Genomic DNA, 21,028 nt, shown 5'->3' with positions numbered 1-21,028 from the left:
ACTGCAGGAGAAACTAACCTCTGCAGTTGGCCACAGGGTAAAACATACTGCATATGTCGGTATATTGGATATCCAATATCTTGCATCCATGTTGGAGAAGAGAAAAGTACAGTTGTTATCCTTTGTGGTATGCAAAGGCCACCATAGTCCGCTGATGCATTTGGAAAAGGGAGGAACTCTTCCTCTGCTGTCTCGTCCTTTGGATCAAATCAATTTTATACAATATCTCAAGGAACTGAAATCACAGTAATTCAGAAATGAGAAGAGAAAATAAACTCAACAGTTGACATATTGAGTGCTTGGTCAGTGGAGAGAGAAAAAACTCTGATAAAACCAGATGTCACCAATATTATTTCACACTGGACCTTTTAGATTTGACAAGATGGTTGAAGGCAGGGGTTGAGTTCTACGGGTTGTCAAATGGTGCTTGTCCATTATACAGTTCTAGCACCACTCTGCTCTACTCGGGTCATCATGGCATGGCTGCACGAAACTGCCGTGCCGTCGTTTTATACGCAACACAAACTAGAGATGGTCAGAGCAGTTGTTTTTTTTTGTATGTCACTGAATGGAAATATGACTGAGCGGGTTGTGATTTGGCTCACAATTGAGAGAGTTTAGCATGGTATACCATATTGAGATTTTAGAAATTTCCCTGCTAAATGTTGGAGATTCATACATGTTTTTGGGATTTTTTACGTCTTTTTAACTGATCTACAGTTCGTCATTGTTCAGTTTCATGACTCATGACTCTTCCAGTGACAACATTCTCTGACCAATCAGTGGCCGGCAGTCTGTTGACGTCACATTTTAGTATCAGCTCAGCTTGCTTGGAACCTCGCCAGATCAGGTACTAAAAATAGCCCCAGGTGCCAGGTACTATCAATCAATGGAAAAGCAAAAACAACGAGAAGAACCGAGTAGAACTCTAAAGGAAAAGCTCCATAAATGTAGCCTGCAATTGCTCGCTCATCCAGACTTACAGACCCTAGCTTTAATGTTGCATCGCCTCTCTAGCTTTGTGCTTTTCCATTAACCTTCTTTACAGTGATGGAAAATGTGCATTATATATATGTACAATATGTTCTTTTGATTCTGCAAACAAGTGTTTGCAAACTGTTTTTTTTTTTTTTTTACAAATTAAAAAAAAACACATCTTTTCATGGATAAAAAGCGAAATTTATTGGTGAAATTGTTTTTGATGCAGCTGCTCCCTGAATCTCCCGCCTGTTGCACTGAATGGTTTGGTCAAGGCAGTTTTTTCTGGAATGAATATGACGTGGTAATGCAGGAATCGGTGAGTGCTCCGTTCAGAGATAGCTGAGTTATTACCCCCACCTGTCAGTCCCTGTTAGTATGATGATGGAGCAAAGAGGCAGGTGTTGTTTTGCCTGCGGGGGGAACAGACTGAGTAAACACATCATTCAATGTTGATAGCGTGGGGCTGCTTCAATTACCTGCCTAAAACATGTATTACACTCATAAACAACATGAGCAAGAGTCGACCGAGAAAAAACAGTTTTCACCTGAGGATGTGGGGATGGATTTCAGTATTTATATGATCAAAATCAGATTTAGAATAAAGATGCTCATTCACAAACTGATTATTGTAATCCACATTACCAGGCTACATAGGTTTAATAGTAGTAGCCCATCAGGAGCCTGATAGGAGAGGTTCCGTAAAACCTGTCATAAAGTTTTACAGCCTCTCTCTTTGACGATCAGTCAAGACAAACATTATAAATGATTTCCCCCGTAATATCGCGCTACTTTCTTTAAAATTCAACAGAGCTCAAGGTCGTCAAAAATATAACAGGATCATAATACAGGTTATGTGCATTTGTCGGGGTGTAGAAATAAGTATAGTATATAAAAACCAATGTGTTGCCAGCCTGTGCTGTGTGTGTGTGCGAGATAATGGCGGGAGTGGGAAAAACAGGAGTCCAAACCACAAACTGTTATTCCAGCTGTAACAGTCCCGGCAGCCTGGGAAAGCAGCACTGAGGATTGGTCGAGTGATTGTTTACGAGAGGGTCTGCGAAAAGTGCAAAAACTTGTGGTGGTATGTGTTACGATTCTCTCGCATGATGTTTCCACACAGTTGTTTTCATGTTTCCAATATCCTCTGCACATCCAGTGTGTTAAATATTTGTTGTTTTTCATGAATCTTTCTACCAAAGCCAGAAAATGCACAGGAGGAGAAGGAGAGGTGAGAGCAGCGAGAAATAAATAAGCAACACCTAGAGGCCTGGGCCGAGACAACTCCAAAGATCAAACCTGAGGAAGGAGGCAAAGGATTGTCTTTACAGTACACACATGCACACACAGAGATGCTGTGAGAAGAGTTTGACAGTGGACTGTGTGCACAGCTGAGGCTGAGGTTAAAGGTTTGCGGTGGCTGACGTCACAGAAAGGGAAAAAAAAAAGAGGGCGGGCGTGACTTTTACCCTCCCTGACATCCACAATATTTCCTCTGGATGATGCTAAGAAAATATTGACATTGCGGGGAAAATCACAGTCACAAAATAAAAACATAAATAAATAGCATCATACAATATTCTTATTTTTAGATTGTTCTTGTGTAAAATTGCACAGGATGTTTCCTGTCGAAAGAGATGGACATATTCCCATTGATGAGAAACGATTGTCACATAATTTAGAGACGATTCTTGGAGCTTTTCAGTGACCACGTTGTCTGGAAAATGGGTGCTTTTTTTTTGCCTCGTTGTACCTCGTTATCCCTGCACGTGCAAATACATGCAGAGCAACAGGTGCAGAAAGGCGTCATCTTGCACAAAAATCCTGCAAAAACACCCACACTATTTGTTCACAAGGAGTTAATGTATAAACCTAATTTGCACTCAGCTTACGGTGCAAAGCAAAAATGACCTCCTTTAAAAGTTTTCTTCCATAAAGGTGCACTGGACATTAGGGGGGTGGGGCACGTCAAAGTAATTACAACTGGATAGACCAGGCTTATGCATAATTACGAGGCAATGCACTCGGTGGACCTGAGCAGCTGAATAATGGATTAGACGTATAATTGCATTTGTAAATTAAAACCCTTGCAGGAAAGAAAAGGGGGGAGCTGAATAGAGGAGATTGGCTTTCCAGATTCAGACTTTGACAGGCTTCAGTAATGACAACGAACACCCAACCCCCCGTCCGTCATATTGTTTGCCAACAATATTTCCCACGTGTACTGTACACATGCTTTAGATTATATTTGAAAGTGAAGCTGTATTGTTGACAAACAAAAGTTCAATCTGTGAAATAACACATAGGAAAGTCAACTCTTAGATAAGAAAAAGGAAAACAAACAATAATAGACATTCACACACACAATGCCTAGCCCCTTACCCTTAGCCTAACCATCACAACTAAGTGCCTAACAATAACCCTTAATCTAAGCTTAAAAGTATAACCACCCCCATTGTCCTCACTTTCACAAAATGGGGACATTATTTACTCTAACTTTAACCATAAATACTGGCCTAACCCTAAACCGAACCATTCACCATTTCTTCACTTTAAAAAGTATTGATTTATGTGATGGGGACTTGATTTTTGTTCATCCATTGAAATTAAATTACGCTTGCACATTAATGTAAACATTAAATAGTGCTGCACCTCTGGTTGTGTTGGATCTTTAGCGAAGGTAACGTTACCATTCAGGTAATGGAATTAGAAAGAGTTATTTTAATGATACTTGACCTCTGCATTTAACCCAAACTTATTACACACCAGTAGTGAACACAGGCAAATTGGGCAATGGGTAGCACTTATCAGCACTGAGGAAGGAACAAGTATTGGGCGCCTTGCTCAAGGGTAACCCAGCATTTGACCCAACCCTGAATTTGTACTAGCCATGGACCAGAAAAGCTCAAACTTTATGTAATAAATCTAAAGCAACTGGCCATAAAATCCTCCTAATATGTCACATAGACTCATGAATAATGTTCATATAACAAACTGAACTCACCAACAACAACAGTACAGACAAAATATTTACATTAAAAAAAATATTTTGCAGACTGCAAATCATGTTGATGTTTTCAAATCATATTTTGGCATGTGGCGCCACCTACCGCCATCTACCAATCATTGCAGTCAGTAGAGTCTCATCAGCCGAGCAACCACGGGTTGCCAGTTACGTCAGAAAACGAAACAAAAAGACCTCTGTATTTTGAATTTGAATGTAGTAACCACATGTAGTGGCCACATTCTTACATATGGCACCTTTAAGGTTCAGTTGGAACACAGTCTTTAAGATAATTTGTCTGAACTGGGACTTGAACCCAGAAAGTATCTTTAAAAAAAAAAATAATAATAATAATCTCTTGGAAAGAAGTGAAAATATACAAATTTTGTTTTATACAATTTGACAATCATGTAATTTAATTGCTGTAAATATTTAGCATAATGTCCCCATTGTGGGACTCGTTTTCTTATTCTGTCTTGAATATTATTATTTAAGATTTGTGTATAATACATTTGTTGCGGCATAACTCAAAAATAAAGAAAAGAAAAAAAGATGAGCATATAATTTCATGACATTTTCTGGAAATGTACTGTAGGTCAAGAAATTATTCATATTCAAATAAAAATATAAAAATAGTATTGATGCTTAAGGAAGCTGATCATCCTTAGTGGAGGTTTTTGAACTCTGTGGGTGCTTTTTCAAGTTTACTTTTAATGGTTTTTTTTATTTTATAGAAATAGAAAAAATATATAAACACCCCCTAAAAGAGATATTTAATAAAAATCTAAAGTTCAAAGTTAGCTTTACTGTCAATTCTGCCATCTGTAAGTGGATACAGAGAATCGAACTTGCATTTCGCTCATGCCCTTAGTGCAAAAATAAAAACATCTTCAGCACTGCTGCTGTGTGGAGCACCCACAGTTTCACAGTACCATAAAATACAATGACAATAAACTCTATGTAATATTATTTTATTGTCATGTAACAATGCAGTGATGACATTTGTTTGTGCTCAGTGTTGCCTCAAATTTACAGAGTGGTAGAAATGTAGAGAATAAAGTTATATAGAGAAAGAATGTACTTTTTTTTTTTTTTTAAAGATACATTATAAATAAGTTCCAAAAAATACCAAGCAAAAGTAATGAATATAAAGATAGGATAGTAAATTAAAAATAAAGTAAAAGTAGCTGGTACAAGCTTTAAGGCAATAATTTATAATATAATATACAATAATAATAATATAACATTCTGTTCTATTCTATTTTAAACACAAACTCTTTTAAAATATAGAGTTTGTGTTGATTTTAGACGGCGAGACAGAATCAAGTTGGAGTCCTTAGTTTTCGCCTCGGCAGCGCCCCCTGCTCCTTTGTTCCGCCCCTACATCGCGCTGGCGGACGTGCACGCACGCAAAGCAACAGATCTGAACGCATGCGCAATACATTGTTTTGACTGAAAATGCCGTCGGTTTCGAAAACGGCGGCCAATGCGTCTCCTCAAACCGAGAAACCTACCCACTATACGTGAGTAAAAGCCTTTCTCACGGACGCGGCCGAATCTCTCGCTGTCGAGGAGGAAAACGCTCCTTGCACGTGCGGTGGCGCGCGTTTTACATGTTTGCCTCGCTCGTCAACTCCTGCGTGCGCGTTAGAAAAAAAAAAACATGGTGCTTTTCCTGGCTTTGTGACTGCCTAACGTTACAGAACAAACAGTGACTGAACGTTGACGATACCAGCTTTAATGCGGGGAAACACGCAGCCGACAGTCGTTAACGGAACCCCCCTCCCCCCCACACAAGTGTTTAACGCAGTTCGGGGGTTGTTTTTGAACCGTCACTTTGACGTTAGGCGGTCTGCTAAATGATTAGCCAGGAACTCGCTAACCAGCCTGCTTGTAAATAGCTCGGCCTTATTTTGAGTTCCCCCTTACTACGCACATAAATACGCGTACGCGCGTCGACTTCCAATGAGCACTACGTCCTAATACGTGCGTAGTTCGCTCTCGGAATCGCGAGCTAACGCCACTGACCCAAAATAAAGAGTAGCCTCAACCACTAGCAACAGAGCACGACAACGGAACATGTTTACGTTTCTCCTGCCTTTGTCTTTGCTTGTTTAATGTTCGCTTTGAAACCCCGGTTGTTGACGCCGTGTTTGTGCTTTTTTAATGTCGATGTTTCAGATACTTGAAGGAGTTCAGGACAGAGCAGTGCCCGTTGTTCCTTCAGCACAAGTGTACGCAGCACAGACCCTTTACGTGCTTTCACTGGCATTTCCTCAACCAGCGGAGGAGGCGACCCATCAGGAGGCGAGACGGGACATTTAACTACAGCCCGGACGTCTACTGCACCAAATACGACGAGACCACAGGCATCTGCCCCGATGGAGACGAGTAAGTGCCGCCGTCGCTCACTGCCACCCTCCCCACAGCATGGGAATGTCTGCATGGGAATGTCGCTGACTGTTGAGATTATGTTGTTTACACACAACATGCTCGTGGGATTTTACTATCACATTCCTCTTCACACCTGAAATCTGATGTTGTAATCTGGTCAATTTGTATTGAGGTCAGAATACTCCACATCTCCAGGAGTATAACATTATTCAGATTGAGGTAGTCGAACATGTTTACTTGGCGAGAGTAATCTGACTTTTTAAAATTTTTATTTTTATTTTTACATTATTCGACTGGTTTTTGACATAAATTCAGTATTTTATTTGTATTCTAGTAAAAAAAACAGGTGTCACAATCTGATTATATTGTTTACACAGTGTGACTAAAATCAGAATGCTCCATGTCTTAGTCTTCTTGTTGCTCAGACTGATTATAACATTATTAAAGGTCACATAGAGTGGTCCTGTTGCACATATATGTTAGTTATGGAGGTCTACTTACATACATTAATTTGTTTTTATGGTCAAAAACCTCCTAGTTGCTGTAAACGAGCCGATGGAAACCCTCTTTTCTGACGCTGTTTCCCAGCCGCGATATTTCAGAGTCAACTCTCGCACCCAGAAGACAGAGTCTTGTGATTGGCCAGTACCCGGAAGTGACATATCAACACACCCGCTCTCAGAAGCACAGCTCCCCCCTCTGGAACGGTGGATGCACTGCTACTCATTATCAAAACATTGTTTTAACAATGTTTAAAAATAGCTTTGTCACGACTCTCCGCCGCAGTCCCTTTTATGACTTTGACCCAGAGTCAAAAGACACTGTCGCTCGTGAAACACCTCCACAACGGACGTTATTCTTCTTCTGCGGTTCAATGTACGCAACCGGATGTGCCCGGACTAGTGCCCGGAGCAGTTGCTGCTGTTCCGGAGAACCGATGTTTATGTAACCGGACCGGGTTTTTTCAGAGATCTCGCTGAGCCCGAGATTACATTACAACACAGTGTTCTCATCAGTGGCTGAATTGTTTGTTTAGAACCTTCAGGGCTTCAGAAACAAGCTAATGACGCAGATACACACTAAAAAACAGCGTTAATTGGAACTTCCGGTCCAGTTCCGCTTTAAGATTAAGTGAATCAGAAGTCCAGTTTAGACAGACTCATTATGAAAACTTTAAAAGGATGTTGTAGTCCGATTAAGAAGAATACATGTCTCTGAACACACCATGTATCTTCAAACTTATTGCTTTTCTGAGTATAACTTAATTCAGTTTAAGTTAATCAGAACATGTTTACATAGTTGTCATATTGTCCAGTTTACTTGTAACAGAACACAGTCTTATTATTATGAAAACTTTAAAAGGATGTTATAATCTGATTAAGATCAATACATGTCTTTGAACATGCAACATATCTTCAAGCTAATTGCTTATTATGAGTATAATTTTATTCAGTTTAAGTTAATCAGAAATCCAGATTACAGTCTCATTATTCTTATGAACACTTTAAAAGGATGTTAGAGTCTGATTAAGATGAATACAAGTCTCTGAACACCTATTGCTTATTCTGAGTTTATCTTTATTCAGGTTAAGTTATTTAGAACATGCTGTTTACTTGTAAAAGAACACAGTCTTAAAATTGTGAAAATATATACTATAATCTGATTAATGGGAATACATGCTCATGGCGAGTATGCTCATGACATACTCTTAAGAGCAGAGCGCACTTTTTATTGTTTCCACTCTGTAGTCTCAATCTTTGTGTAGAAGACTCTTTAGTGGTGCAATTAAGGGAATAACGGATGCATCAGATGAGCTGGTCTCTTTAGTTAAAGCTATACTTTCCTTTCTTGCATGTCTCCAAGCAAAAAAATAATTGAACATGAACACCTCCACCTCGCTCAAAGTCCCACCCTCCAGGGCAGAACGGCAGTGGCTATACGAATGCGTGATTCATTAGCAGCCTGGACACAGAATGCTCAGGTTGTCCCCGCTGCTCTGACTGTAGGCTGGGACTGCGGAGGTTTCCATGCTTTGGGAGGTGATCCCGGCAACACATGCTGCTTGTTGAGCTCAGTAACTGCACGTGAGAGTCTCCAAACACCATAAAAAGTATGCAGATTTAGCGACAAAGTCGCCACGTTGGCAACACTGCCATTTATTTTATTCAGTCCGAATAGTTTAATTGGTCATACTTTTATCATAATAATATTAGAATTAAATAATGAAGAGTTTCAAAACCTGGTGGGTTTATCTTACGTTTTAGAGTGCCATACGCTTATTAGGAGCAAAAGATTACAAAAGAAAAGTGGACAGACTCGAAGCGGGAAAAGACAGGCACGTGCTGCTGGCCGCTGTTTTAGCATAAGTCACATCATCACAACGTTCTTTGATGGCTTCTTTGGCAATTTCCGTCCGTGTTTCGGGCACCAAATTTGTGTTGCATCCCCACTGAATACTCCACATATCTTCAACAAATTATTGCTTTTTTTTGAGTATAACCTAACATTGGAACATTGCTGCCCATCTTTACATGGACACCGATAATCAGACTACTGAACTTATTCTGAGTAAACTATTCAGATTAGGACATTTGATAGAGTAATATTATTACATTTATTATTCCTGTCTTTCATGCTACATATTGTAGTCTGATTAGGACTTGTACATGTCTACATATTTTGAAAGTCAATTATTGTCTTTGTGTCAATGTATGACTGAACGGACTCAACTCATTTGTATTCAAGCTAGGCTAATGTTGACAGTTTGGCTCCACCCTCCATCATTATATTTATGCCTGTTGCTTTTTTTTTATTATTTCCAGCTAGAACAGCAACATGTGATTTGATATAACGTCTGATGCAACGTTTTATTTTTGGAGAGAAAAATCTCAGGAGAGAAAAGAAAACATTTATTGATCTGCATGTCGCTTCAGAGAGTCTGGTGTTTTCAGTATTTTAATTTGTAGTAATTAAAGGCAGTTGCCTCATTATGTAAGCAGGGATTTAATTAAAGTAAACAGTCTAACATTTAATTTGGCCTCACATAGAAATATAAGAAATAATAATAATAATAATAATAATAAAAAACACCATAACAATCCTTACAATTCTTCCTTTGCCAATGGAAGCTATTTCTGTATGACCCTATGTGTTGCTATAGCAACTGTTGCTACTCAAGAAAGGAAAATATTGCTTTATTCAGAAGGCTTTTATGCCACTGCATTTCTTGAAGCATGGCTGATTCTCAGTGGAATATCATTTGTGATTAATGTATGCAACTTAGAAATGACCTCCTCGTAGTGTTTATTTATAATCCTTTCTGGGTCATTACAGAAAAGAACTGCCTGCCTTTTTACATTTATAAGCCTGAATTGAAAGATCATTCCGTTGTTCTGATGTCTTTGATGATGACGCCTTTGTCAAAATAAACATTTCCTTCCTTACTTTTTAGCTGTCCTTATTTACACCGGACCACTGGTGACACGGAGCGCAAGTACCATCTACGCTATTACAAGACGGGCACTTGTATCCATGAGACGGATGCTCGAGGGCATTGTGTGAAGAACGGCCTCCACTGTGCGTTCGCTCATGGGCCACATGACCTCCGACCTCCAGTCTATGATATTAGGTGACAAACGCAGGGAACACTCGTCTTCTTGATTGGAGTTTTTTTGGGGGGAGATGAATTCATTCCTAAAAAAAAGAAGCAGATACTAGACTTTATGCAACATCTTGGAGTTCAAAATTCAGGAGTTAAACATAATAATAAACATCACTTAATTTTGTGAATAAGTTGGAGTTACATTTATATTAAACTAAAGATTGATTTAATATTGTGGTCTCTTCCATGGCTACTGGCTTTAAGTGGGGCTGAAAAATCAATCGAAACTTAAAAAGCAATCTCACGAGGTGCAATATTTGTCAAAATATCATTTTAGATTGATTATTGTCTTGTTCCATACACATCTTATTTCTACAGAATAACACATTTGTTTCCCTCAGATCTGCACAAATATCACATAGTAGTCTATTCAAATACGTTTTGTCAATGAAAATGAGAATAATGTAAAAATGACCATTCTCTCTGATATCGTGAATCAAAATGCTGTCAAAATAATTAGATATTTATCCAAAATCATTCAACGATGTCACCTACTTTGATTATTGATTAATTATTGGTTTGAGTGTTTTATTCAGTAATTAAAACAGGTTTTTTTTTTTAGCTTCTCAAATGTGAATATGTTCTGGTTTCTTTACTCCGTGTAACAAAGAAATCATCAAAACTGAATCATTTTGGTTTGTGGACAAAATAAGATGCTTGAGAACATCATCATTTCCAGGTTTGGCAAACACTGATCAACAGTTTTCATCATTTCTTGATACAGAATACTGGAAAGCTATTGACAGGTTAATCGATCATGAAAAGAATCATTAGTTGCGGTACTAATACCTGCAAATTTCAGTGTAGAAAAGGCTTTATTGAAAAAAAAAGTAGTAATAATTTTGACATTTAGCTGAAAAACATTCAAGAAATTAGGTTGCAATTATTATAATAATTTGTTTCTGTGAGATCTACCAGTCAATCCTTTTTTTGTTTGCTGAACAAAGCATAAAAAATATAACGATGATATTTCTGCGCACAGAGAAATTCAAGCACAAGAAGCTCTTCAGAATGGTCAGCTCGGCTCTGGGGAAGGAATCCCAGATTTGCAGCCTGGTGTTTTAGCCAGCCAAGCTATGATTGAGAAAACTCTGACAGAAGACCCTCGGTGGCAAGGTGAGAAAACCCAGTCTTTAATCCACTACTCATTGCAAAGGAGTAAACCTCTTTTTTTACTACTAAATGAAATGAAAAAAATATCTCTTTTTCCCTTTTACAGATACCAACTTTGTTTTAGCCAATTATAAAACAGACCAGTGTACTAAGCCCCCACGACTATGCAGACAGGGTTATGCCTGCCCCCACTACCACAACAGTAGAGACCGAAGACGAAATCCAAGAAAGTTCAAATATAGGTAAGATGTCACTCGGTTTAAGTTAAAAAAAAAAACCAAACAAATGGGTTTTGATTTGGTGTGGTAGCTGTGTGTTGACCGTTGTGGTTGAAACACCGCTGCAGGTCCACTCCGTGCCCGAATGTGAAACATGGGGACGAATGGGGTGAGCCGTCCAAGTGCGACAGTGGAGACAGTTGCCAGTATTGTCACTCCCGCACTGAACAGCAGTTTCACCCAGAGGTGAGAAATTAAAGGGTAGTTGAGTCACATTCAGCATTTGTTGCCATTTTTGTTTTTCAGCTTTTTTCTGTAAATGACAGTAAATGTAAACCTGTAGGTATTCGTTTTTAAGGGTAAACATCTTGATTTTGTGTCTTCATGGTTTGCTATTTGATTGTTTTCTTTAAGATCTACAAATCTACCAAATGCAACGATATGAGGCAAACTGGATACTGTCCACGAGGACCGTTTTGTGCATTCGCACATGTAGAAAGTAAGTAAAACACAATTTACATCCATACCACTTAATTTTCTTTTTAAAACATAGCATTCTGCGTCCAGAGGAGTGTTTCAGCTCGGGATCAGAAGTAGAGCCGCATTGATTAATTGATTATTAATCGATTACTGGTTTCTTTGCTTCTTATAACAAAGAAATCACTATCCATCATTTTCTAAGTTCTATGGACCAAATAAGTACTAGATTAATCAAGCCCTAATCAGAGGTAATCTGCATTTATAGTATCTCACCTGACAACATATCACATATGTTGACACATTCTTGGCATGCAAAATACCATTTCTTTCTTAGATTAGAGTTTCCAAATGTACTTGGTACCTTTCTATGTTTCTGATTAGACATATCTACTTTATACAATTTTATAAAATGCTAGATCCCTAACAATGTTTTTTTTCAACTTAATAGAACACTTTTAGGTTATTTTCTTTATTATTGTACAGCCTTGTTTTCTACCAAGCGTTCCAGTTCAGCTCATCACGATGCTGTTTAGATCAGTACACTCTAATCTGACTGATGTTTCTGCTGCTGGATTAGTTGGTTTGATACGCAAATGATGTAGTTGTTGATGCGTCACACCAGTGCGACACTGTAGATAACCAATAAATTCCACAAAGAAGTAGAAAATGACACAGTAAAAAAGGGTAAATAATAGAATAGCGCAGACCTCCGCCAAGGCAGCTCAGTGCCTACAAAATACACCCTGCTGGCGCACCTGGGTCAGACAGATAGTGTTGTAACCAGGGATAGCGTCTACGGATCACGCCCAAAATCACTTGTTCCTGGTCCCATTGCGGACATTTCCTGAAAATTTCATCCAAATCTGTCAGTGGAAAATATACTGTATTAATACAATAATACACTACATTGTTCTACTTCATTTTATGCTCAAAAACATGGCTGTAATAATAATGTCCAACATTAACCATCAAAGCAATGATAAAAAAAATAAAAAAGGATTCGACCAAGGCTGCCTTATGCACGTTGTTGGTATTAAATACACATTAAAATCCCACAAGCCCTGCCCCCTGACATTTTGACTTTCGAAATAGTTTGATTTTAGTTATTGTCTGAGGTGTAAAGTGAGCAAAATGTTCAGTTGTATCGGACGTTGGTGGTTCCTGGTTTTGTGTCTCAGTTTTCATTTCCATCCTTCCAGGAATTCCATCCACAGAAGAGACCATGGGTTCATTGTTGACGGCGATGCAGTCGAGCTCACAGTCCCAGCTGGGCTCTCAGCAGTATTCAGAGTGTCCAGTCGGTGAGTGGAACAGTGGAGGAAACTCCACCATCAGCGCAACCATTAGCAACGGACAAGTAGAAAGTGTAAGTAATCTCTCTTTTTTATAAAGCAGCTAAATAGCACTTTCCCATATTGTTTAGGTCAGTATGGTTTTTTTTTTTTTTTTTTTTTTTAACATTATTACCATTTCCTTTTACTGTTTTTCATTGCATTACCATGGTTTTACATGAACAAGCAGTTCCTCATTGAAAGCCATGTTCAGTAGCTCCCGCTCAAAGATATATTCTCATGACAACCCATAAAAACTTTTTTTAGATAATGATTTTTTATTGAAACCATGTGCCATTTTTCTTTCTCATGTTTCATTTTCTTATAGTTCAACTGTAAAGCCAAGCTCAGGAAGCAACAGTTTATCCCAAGTGGGATCCATCAGCAGGCCCAAATCCTTAACTAACAGTAGTTTATGTTCAGAGTCCACCACAGTATCCAGTGTTTCATCTACATGGTTGAAAAACCTGGAAAAGTTTTGGAAATTGAAAATTCATTTTCTAGGTCCTTGAAAAGTTAATGAAAAACAACATTTCCTGTAAAGTTTTGGAAAAGTCATGGAAATATTGCATGGATAATATTTTGGATGCGTAAAACATAAATAAAATGATGTAATGTGCAATTAAAATTTAAATTGACACGGAAGTGTCAAGCTGAAACAGGCAGATCACTGGCGGGAAAGTGCCAGGAAAGTGTAGTTTCAGCGAGTGTGATATGATTTAACTGCGTCTATGCAAATAAGGCGTACGGAGACGATCATTCGCCGGCTAACACACAAAAGCTAACGGAGAAGCTAAAAACACAAGGCAACACACTTCCGGGGCGTTCTTACTCAGAGGTAAAAAAAAAAAGGAGACGCTAAAGGGGACAACAATTCACATGCAAACGATGCCACACAGTGGATGCAAGTGTATACTGCAGGCGTGAACCAAAATAACAAAAAAGCCTTTACATAATACAACCACTCCCTCTCTTTTGACCATTACTTAAAGCCTTACTCAAAGTTACAACAGAGTGGCTTTTTAAGGAGAGCTTTAAACTTTGGCTACTGAAAGACGCAGACCACGGACGTGCAAAATGCTGATAATGAAAGATGTGTCGCAACAAACTGCATGTGTTTTTTCTTTTGACGAAAGTCTTAACAAAGATTTGCAGTCAAAACAAATGGACGTTCATGTAAGACTGTGGGATGGCACCGATTTTCGGTCTTGGAAAATCAATGAAAGGTTATGGAGAAGTCATTGAAAAGTCATGGAAAACTATTGCTAAAAAAGTGTACGAACCCTGCATCTATGATGTCTAACTATCCCAAAGCTCCTGGCTTTGAACGTGAGGATCAGGTACACAGACTGCTCTCTTCAGCTTCAGGAAAAATACACACAGGGACCCTGAATCTGAGTCATTTTTCCCGATGTGTTGCACTGTTGCTGGGTCTTAATTTGCAGGTCATGTCGTGTGTTGAATGTGTTGTCAAGAAACTCGGGCATATCTGGAAAATAATGCTAGAATTTCTGAAAGTGTAGGGATACGGAGGAAATGGTTGAAATAATGTTTCCACTGCTGACGTTTAGGGCTGGGTACTGGTATTGATGTTTGACATGGCATTGATGTCTGGATTTGATACTGGTTCCTGAGCAAAAATTGAATCGTACATAACTGTAAAATTCTTAACACATTTAAGCCCCGTCTTCTTCTTCATCTCCTTTGGGGAATAATGGCGCGTTCCAGTTGCAGTCAGAAGTTGGAATTCCCTACTCAGAAAAACAGGACAACCTAATCAATGGGGTTCCAAGTAGGGGTCGGTGGAAAAATTGATTCAGTGAAATCGCAATATATCACTTTTGAGACACCAAGTATTGTTGTTTTTAAATTTTTTAATCCTCGAAAAAATTATTGTTTCCCATCCATAGTTATGATGACATTAAATGTTTTCTTTTGTCCACAAACCAAAATTATTCTGTTTTTAATGTTCTCTATGTATGGTGCAAATAACCCATACAATATACACATTTAATCAGATAATTGTTAAAAAAAAAAAAAAAACACTCAAACCAATTATTTGTCTAAATCCTTACAGACCTACAATTGTCAGATGTTTAAAGGTTGATGTTTGCTCCTGAATGAGAATTAAAGGAACCAGTTGTGGTTTTAAAACTCCTTATGGGCAGAAAACAACAAACAATTTATAAATTTACTATTGAAGAAAGAAATTGTATCATCGTTATTGTCAGTGAATTATTACCCAGTCCTACACATACCTTTTTAAAAACACAAGAATTTGATACGAGGGTCATTTGATTGGTTTAAAAACAAACAGCCTTACAATCAGACCTACCTGTGTTTGTCGCTCGGCACTTTAATTCCTCTTTCCTGTTGCTGCTTCTCAATGTTGTTGTGATTACAGCAGGAGGCTGCCCACTCATTCAAAGCGAAACCGTAATCAAACACTCAACGTGTTTTCTAGTCATTCATAGACCTACAAGAGGCGGAGTCGAGCGTCGCACGATCCCTTCACACCACCTCCGTTTGATGATTGTTTGTAATTCGGCGGTTAAACACATTCAGCGACACAATATCGAGTAAATCAGCAGCTGTCACCACATCACATCTTAGAGAGAGAAATTAAATTAAACTGTTTCCATCTGTTGTTTTTTTTTTTATATATTTTTTTTTTTAGATTAAGAATAAGCTGGATCACAAAATGATGGACCAAGAAAAACAGGTTATTATTTTCCAAGTAGTGGTAATATAACCATGGTTCTCAAACTATTCTACTGGGGTTTGTGACCAGATTGTGTAGAAAATGAAACAAATGACAACAAAATTATAATAAATTAAAACATAATAATTAGAGTCTTGAGCCTTGTCTCACGCCCCATCTTAATCAAATTTCACTATACCAGTGTATGAAGTATATGTGAGGAAGAGGAGGATGATGAGAGACTAAATTATCTATATTTATTAGGGGTTTCAGGCAATTATTCTCATAATCCATTAATCTAGATAGTTTTCTAGATTAATCGAGTACTTGTTTGGTCAGTAAAATGTTGATTGATTAACTCAAATGTCTCGTTTTCTCCACAAAACAAAATACTCAGGTTTTATTGATTTCTTTGTTGCATGGAACAAAGAAACCAGAGAATGTTCACATTTAAGAAGCTGAAAAATGTGTTTTAATTATTGAAAACGCACTCACACCAATAAACCGATTATCAAAAAGCTCAATATTTTCCCCGGGTGGTACTTTGTATAAAACGTTTTAGAACCCCTGTTTTCTAGCAAACTCAAATCGTAAAATGATTATTAACAACAAATACGTTCTCTGCTCCTCTTTCAGACACAAAATACTGTATTCTCTGCGGTGAACCCTTTGGCGTCCAGCTTTACCTCCAGTATAACGTCCAGCTTGGCCTCGAGTATTGGCTCCGACAACTCGTCACCCACCACCTTATCAACAATGAATGCAAAAGCCACTCCTTTCTATCCTGGGAGCAACACGGTGGAGTCTGTCATAGGTAAGTGTCACATTAAGACTCCGGTAAATGAATCAAACCTGCTGCTCCCTCTGGGTTTTGTCAAATGTCAGTCAAGACGTGTTTTGCTCTTCCCTCAGGTTCTGCTCTGGACCTCAACTTCAGTGACATCAACGTGGCGTCTCTGGACAAGGAGTTAGAGGAGCAAGACCACAGTGTTGGGTTGACAAGTAAGGAGTTTGTTACCGTTCTCATTTGATTATGAATCACAAGCTTTGAATCATTCATTCTTTTCATATTCAACTGAAAATCTAAAATCAGAAAAGGGAGGAGGACTGCATTGAAAGTTAAAGTTATTAAGGCCCGAGCACAAATGCTATGGGCTGAATAGCAATAGCGACTCCTGCCAAGAATTTGTGCGAGGAACCTATTATCCTTCAGATTATTATTATATCGGCGGCTTTCTGGTCATTTTGAGGGGGTTTGAGTGTGCATATAAACTCTTGAAACTTTGCAAGGAGGTCAGGTCTTGCAAAAATGCGATATTGGCTTAGTTTTAGCACCAGGGCTCTATAGCACCCCCTAAGGCGAAACGTAGATGGACCGAGCCAAGATTAAGTTGCATTGAATTCCACAAAACTTGGTGGGAACTTGTAATAGCCCAAGATGAAGAAAAAGGTAAATTGGGACGTTGGCCTCAACTCAACAGCAAGTCCATTTGCATGCTTCGTAAATTAATGAATGTCTGAACGCGACATAAACATAGATAGAAAAAGACAGTTTGTACTAGTTCTTCTCCTTATGATTAGTATTTTTGCCTCAAGTTAATTGCATTTTCGAGGGCCTAAGCATGCCCCAAAACCCACAAAATGAAAGTGGGACTAACACAACATTAAAAAAATGCTTCTATTAGGCGATTATTTTTATTGTCATTTTGTCAACGAACGTTGGTGCACGTGTTTATCATGTTTTTTTTATGAGTGTTTTTTATGAATGATAATCGTTATTGGTCAACATCAGGAGTGCTCAGTTATCACAGCTGAATAAAAGCAGAAGAAACAGCCATTTGTTTGTCATTTGTTATTTTAAAACTGTTTTTTGAAATATGGCGGCCATCAGCTGATGATGAATCTTACAATTTCATGAATTGATTTCAGGTCATAAAGGTTCATTTTAAACTTTAACCCAGCCCTGCATTTAACCTTAAACTTCTTCACCATAATGTGCTTGTAAAGTCATTTTTGAATGCACTACAGCGTTGTCCTCCTGTCCAAGACAAACTCCCACAGGAGACGCATTAAGAGACTTTGACTTTGTATCAGCGGTGTTTTCCCTGTGCTCACAGGTCACAGAGTTCTCGTCGGCTCAGCCCCCGTTAACATTCCCGGCTCTCTGGCACGGTCATCCTCTTTCAATTCCTCGTCATCGCTCTCCACCTCCCCGCTGAGCTCCCTCTCACAGTCGCTGTCACAGTCCCTCCTGTCTGCAGCGGTATCGCAGCATAATCAACCTTCAAATATGTTGGCCAAACAAGAGCACGGCCTCCTGGGAACGCCCACCTCCTCTTCCCAGAACTCTTTAGGTGAGCTGATAGCATCAGAGGGGGGAAAGCATGTGACTTTGGATTTCAATCTCATACTCCTCCACTGCACCTTAGACTCACTATACAGTTACTACACAAAGTATTTTGCACTTCCTTTGATTCTTGTTGTAAGAAGTTTAAGTTAAGTTGAGTTTCCTGTTTATTCGTAGTATGGCCAAATGTATCTGCAAAGAAACCCAGATTAAATCACTGCTAAAAATGACCACAGTTAAGGATTAGGGTTAGCTTGGTAACACTTTTTTTTGTGTGTCAGATTCTGATACCAGTGCAAATATCACTACCTCAAGCAGTCAAAACCTCTCTTAACAAAGATTAACCTTCTTTCCTGTGGGATTTCAGGCTTAAATGGAGGAGCCAGCAGCATTTGGGACTTTGTTAGTGGCAGCTTTTCGCCGAGTCCATCTCCTGTTTTCAGCAGCCTGACCTCCACAAGCAGCGGTGCTGATTTGACACGCCTTTTTAGAGAACTGGACGAGGCCAAGAGGAAGATCAAGCAATGGGAGGAGGCCTGGCACCAAGTCAAACAGGTCAGTGTTTTGTACCATCCCTCACTGAAGTGCTTATGTTAAAGACACAACTCGATTTTTTATAAATACTGTACTCACTGTGTCAAAAAATACACTGGATCAATTGCAGGTTGAGACAGCTCAGTTTTAACCTTAATTATTATTTTTTTTAATTATAATAAAGAGAGGTACGCAAATAGTCAAATAACCTATCATTATCCTAATATAAAAATATATTTTTTTTTACAATATAAAGAGTACTTGTTTGATCCAAAATTAAAATGTTAAAAAATATATTTATTGATGTTTACTAAACTTTGAATTGATGTTCTCAAATGCCTTGTTTTGTCTATAAACCAAAATTATTCGGTTTTAATGTTTTAACCGCTTCTTCCCTGACCCTCTTTTTGGAGTCCCTGCTCGAAAATGACATGCCCAAACTAAATAGAGTAAATCTCTGATGTCAAACTGATCAATCAAACTGATGAATCGATTATTAATTATTAATCATTGCAGCCCTATTTGCACCTATAAACCCAGACACTGAGTTAGTTTGAAGACTTATATCTGCAGTGCACCTCACAGCCACATGAGGGAGCATGCTGACTTTCTATTAATCCTGGATTCTGCCAGTGTTGAGCTCTCTTGTACATTGGACTGGAATTCAATACTTAAACGCAAGCAGACATTACATAGGTGTCTGTAAATCTATATTCTCAGTGACTATTTCAACAAAATCACATCTTCTGTTGATAAGTTCAGCTAAATTCTTTGATTGGGTCTCGTATGATAAGTGTTTACTTCATATACTTGTATTTAAGTTCATCTATCAAACATAAGTGTGAGTACGCTCTCTGAGAAATGTTAAGTTTATCAATTCAAACTAATATCAGGTGTCACAGAAATGACAATAAACACAGTCAGAAACATTATAAAATGTACATTTTCACAACACTCTCTGACCAATCAGTGGCCCACACTGATTGTGTTAACGTCACACTTTGTATCGGCTCAGCTCACTTGGAACCTCACCAGAACAGATACTGTCCCTAATGAGAAAAGCAAAAAACTTGAACTGTACAATGGAAAAGCAACATTAGTGACCGCTAAGACAAGTTTAAATTGATCCTAAGACATCTTTTCTTGCAGGCGTGTGAAGCCTGCCAGAAAGAAGCCCGCGAGGCGAAGGAACAAGCGAAAGCGGCCGAGGCGGAGCGGCAGCTGGCGGAACAGAAATGGGAGGAGACGGAGCGCAAGTTGAAAGAGCTCCAAGGAGACTTTGACGTGCTCTGTCGCTCCCCGGGAACACCGATCCTGCGCAGCTATGGCGAGCTGGAACAGCTCCCCTTGTCCAAGCTTCACTCCATCCAGAGTCAGCTGCGTAATGACCTAGACCTTATAGACGGGGTAAGAAAGACGAGATCATACACCGCATTTTCATTCGTAGCCTCGCCATAGTTTTTTTTTTTTTTTTTTTTTTTCTTAAAACAGACTCATCATCACGCATGCTTCTATTTTGAAAAGTCTGCATGAAGTGCATTTTTCCTTCAAGCTCCGGCTGATTTTCGCTCTTTTCTTCCCCCCCAACAGGTAATATATCAGCTTCAGTCAAAGAAATGTATAGTTTGCCAAAAGCATGATCGTTGCATTGTTCTGCAGCCTTGCCAACATTATGTACTCTGTGAGACGTGTGCACCTAGTAAAACAGAATGTCCCTACTGTAGAACGAAAATACTGAAGTGGTGATGTAGAGTTTTCAGTGAATCGAGGTACTATTTAAAAGAATTAGCCCTTTGGTAAAACTACTAATAGGTATTACATTACACTTTCTAAATAGCAATGTCTGTTTTCATACAGTGATTTAATTAATTTAGAACGAAATGATGTTTGACTGACGAGAGCATTGCGAACCACGTCGTGTACAATTCAATCATCGCTGCTTTTGCTCATTTTATCTGACGACCAGATCTGAATATGGACCCAGATTAGAATATGAAAGTTACCTTGCGGTGCCTTTTTTTTTTTTTTTGTCAAATCCTCAATTATGACTCAAGAAAAGAACGATTGATTTACACTGTGACGTAAAGACATTGTACTGACAAAAATGCAAATATGCATTGTCCATTTGATAAATTGTTCTTTTTATCAAATACAAAATTACAATCTGAACAAATTGCACTTAGTATAAGCTTAAAACAAAAAAAGACACGAACAGGGGTGGGTTCAATTGTGGAAATGCAATTAATTAAAGCTTTTAAGTGAATGTG

General features: G+C 38.6%; 1 protein-coding gene across 4 annotated transcripts; it reads left to right on the top strand.

Annotated features, from left to right (window-relative positions):
* Window positions 1-5,440: 5,440 nt before the first annotated feature.
* Window positions 5,441-20,507, top strand: unkl (unk like zinc finger; the record flags this gene model as incomplete). 4 transcript variants are annotated; one of them, XM_083896015.1, is made up of 17 exons in its annotated part: window positions 5,441-5,505; window positions 6,164-6,373; window positions 9,828-10,004; window positions 11,020-11,153; window positions 11,257-11,392; window positions 11,497-11,614; window positions 11,783-11,867; window positions 13,048-13,205; window positions 13,485-13,613; window positions 14,457-14,519; window positions 15,857-15,898; window positions 16,517-16,694; window positions 16,793-16,882; window positions 17,998-18,234; window positions 18,595-18,782; window positions 19,911-20,168; window positions 20,352-20,507. In XM_083896015.1, 17 exons carry the CDS (start codon window positions 5,441-5,443, stop codon window positions 20,505-20,507), a joined length of 2,424 nt encoding a protein of 807 aa, XP_083752141.1. The 4 variants fall into 4 exon arrangements, with proteins under 4 accessions (XP_083752141.1, XP_083752140.1, XP_083752142.1 ...); XM_083896014.1 differs by having other exon boundaries at window positions 13,482-13,613; window positions 15,857-15,901; XM_083896016.1 differs by lacking the exons at window positions 13,485-13,613; window positions 14,457-14,519 and having other exon boundaries at window positions 13,048-13,214; window positions 15,857-15,901.
* Between the last annotated feature and the right edge of the window lie 521 nt (window positions 20,508-21,028).

The sequence above is a fragment of the Microchirus variegatus genome (genome assembly GCF_963457635.1).
Source record: "Microchirus variegatus genome assembly, chromosome: 10".
NCBI classification, from domain to species: Eukaryota; Metazoa; Chordata; class Actinopteri; order Pleuronectiformes; family Soleidae; genus Microchirus; species Microchirus variegatus.
This window is presented reverse-complemented; position numbering and strand designations above follow the sequence as displayed.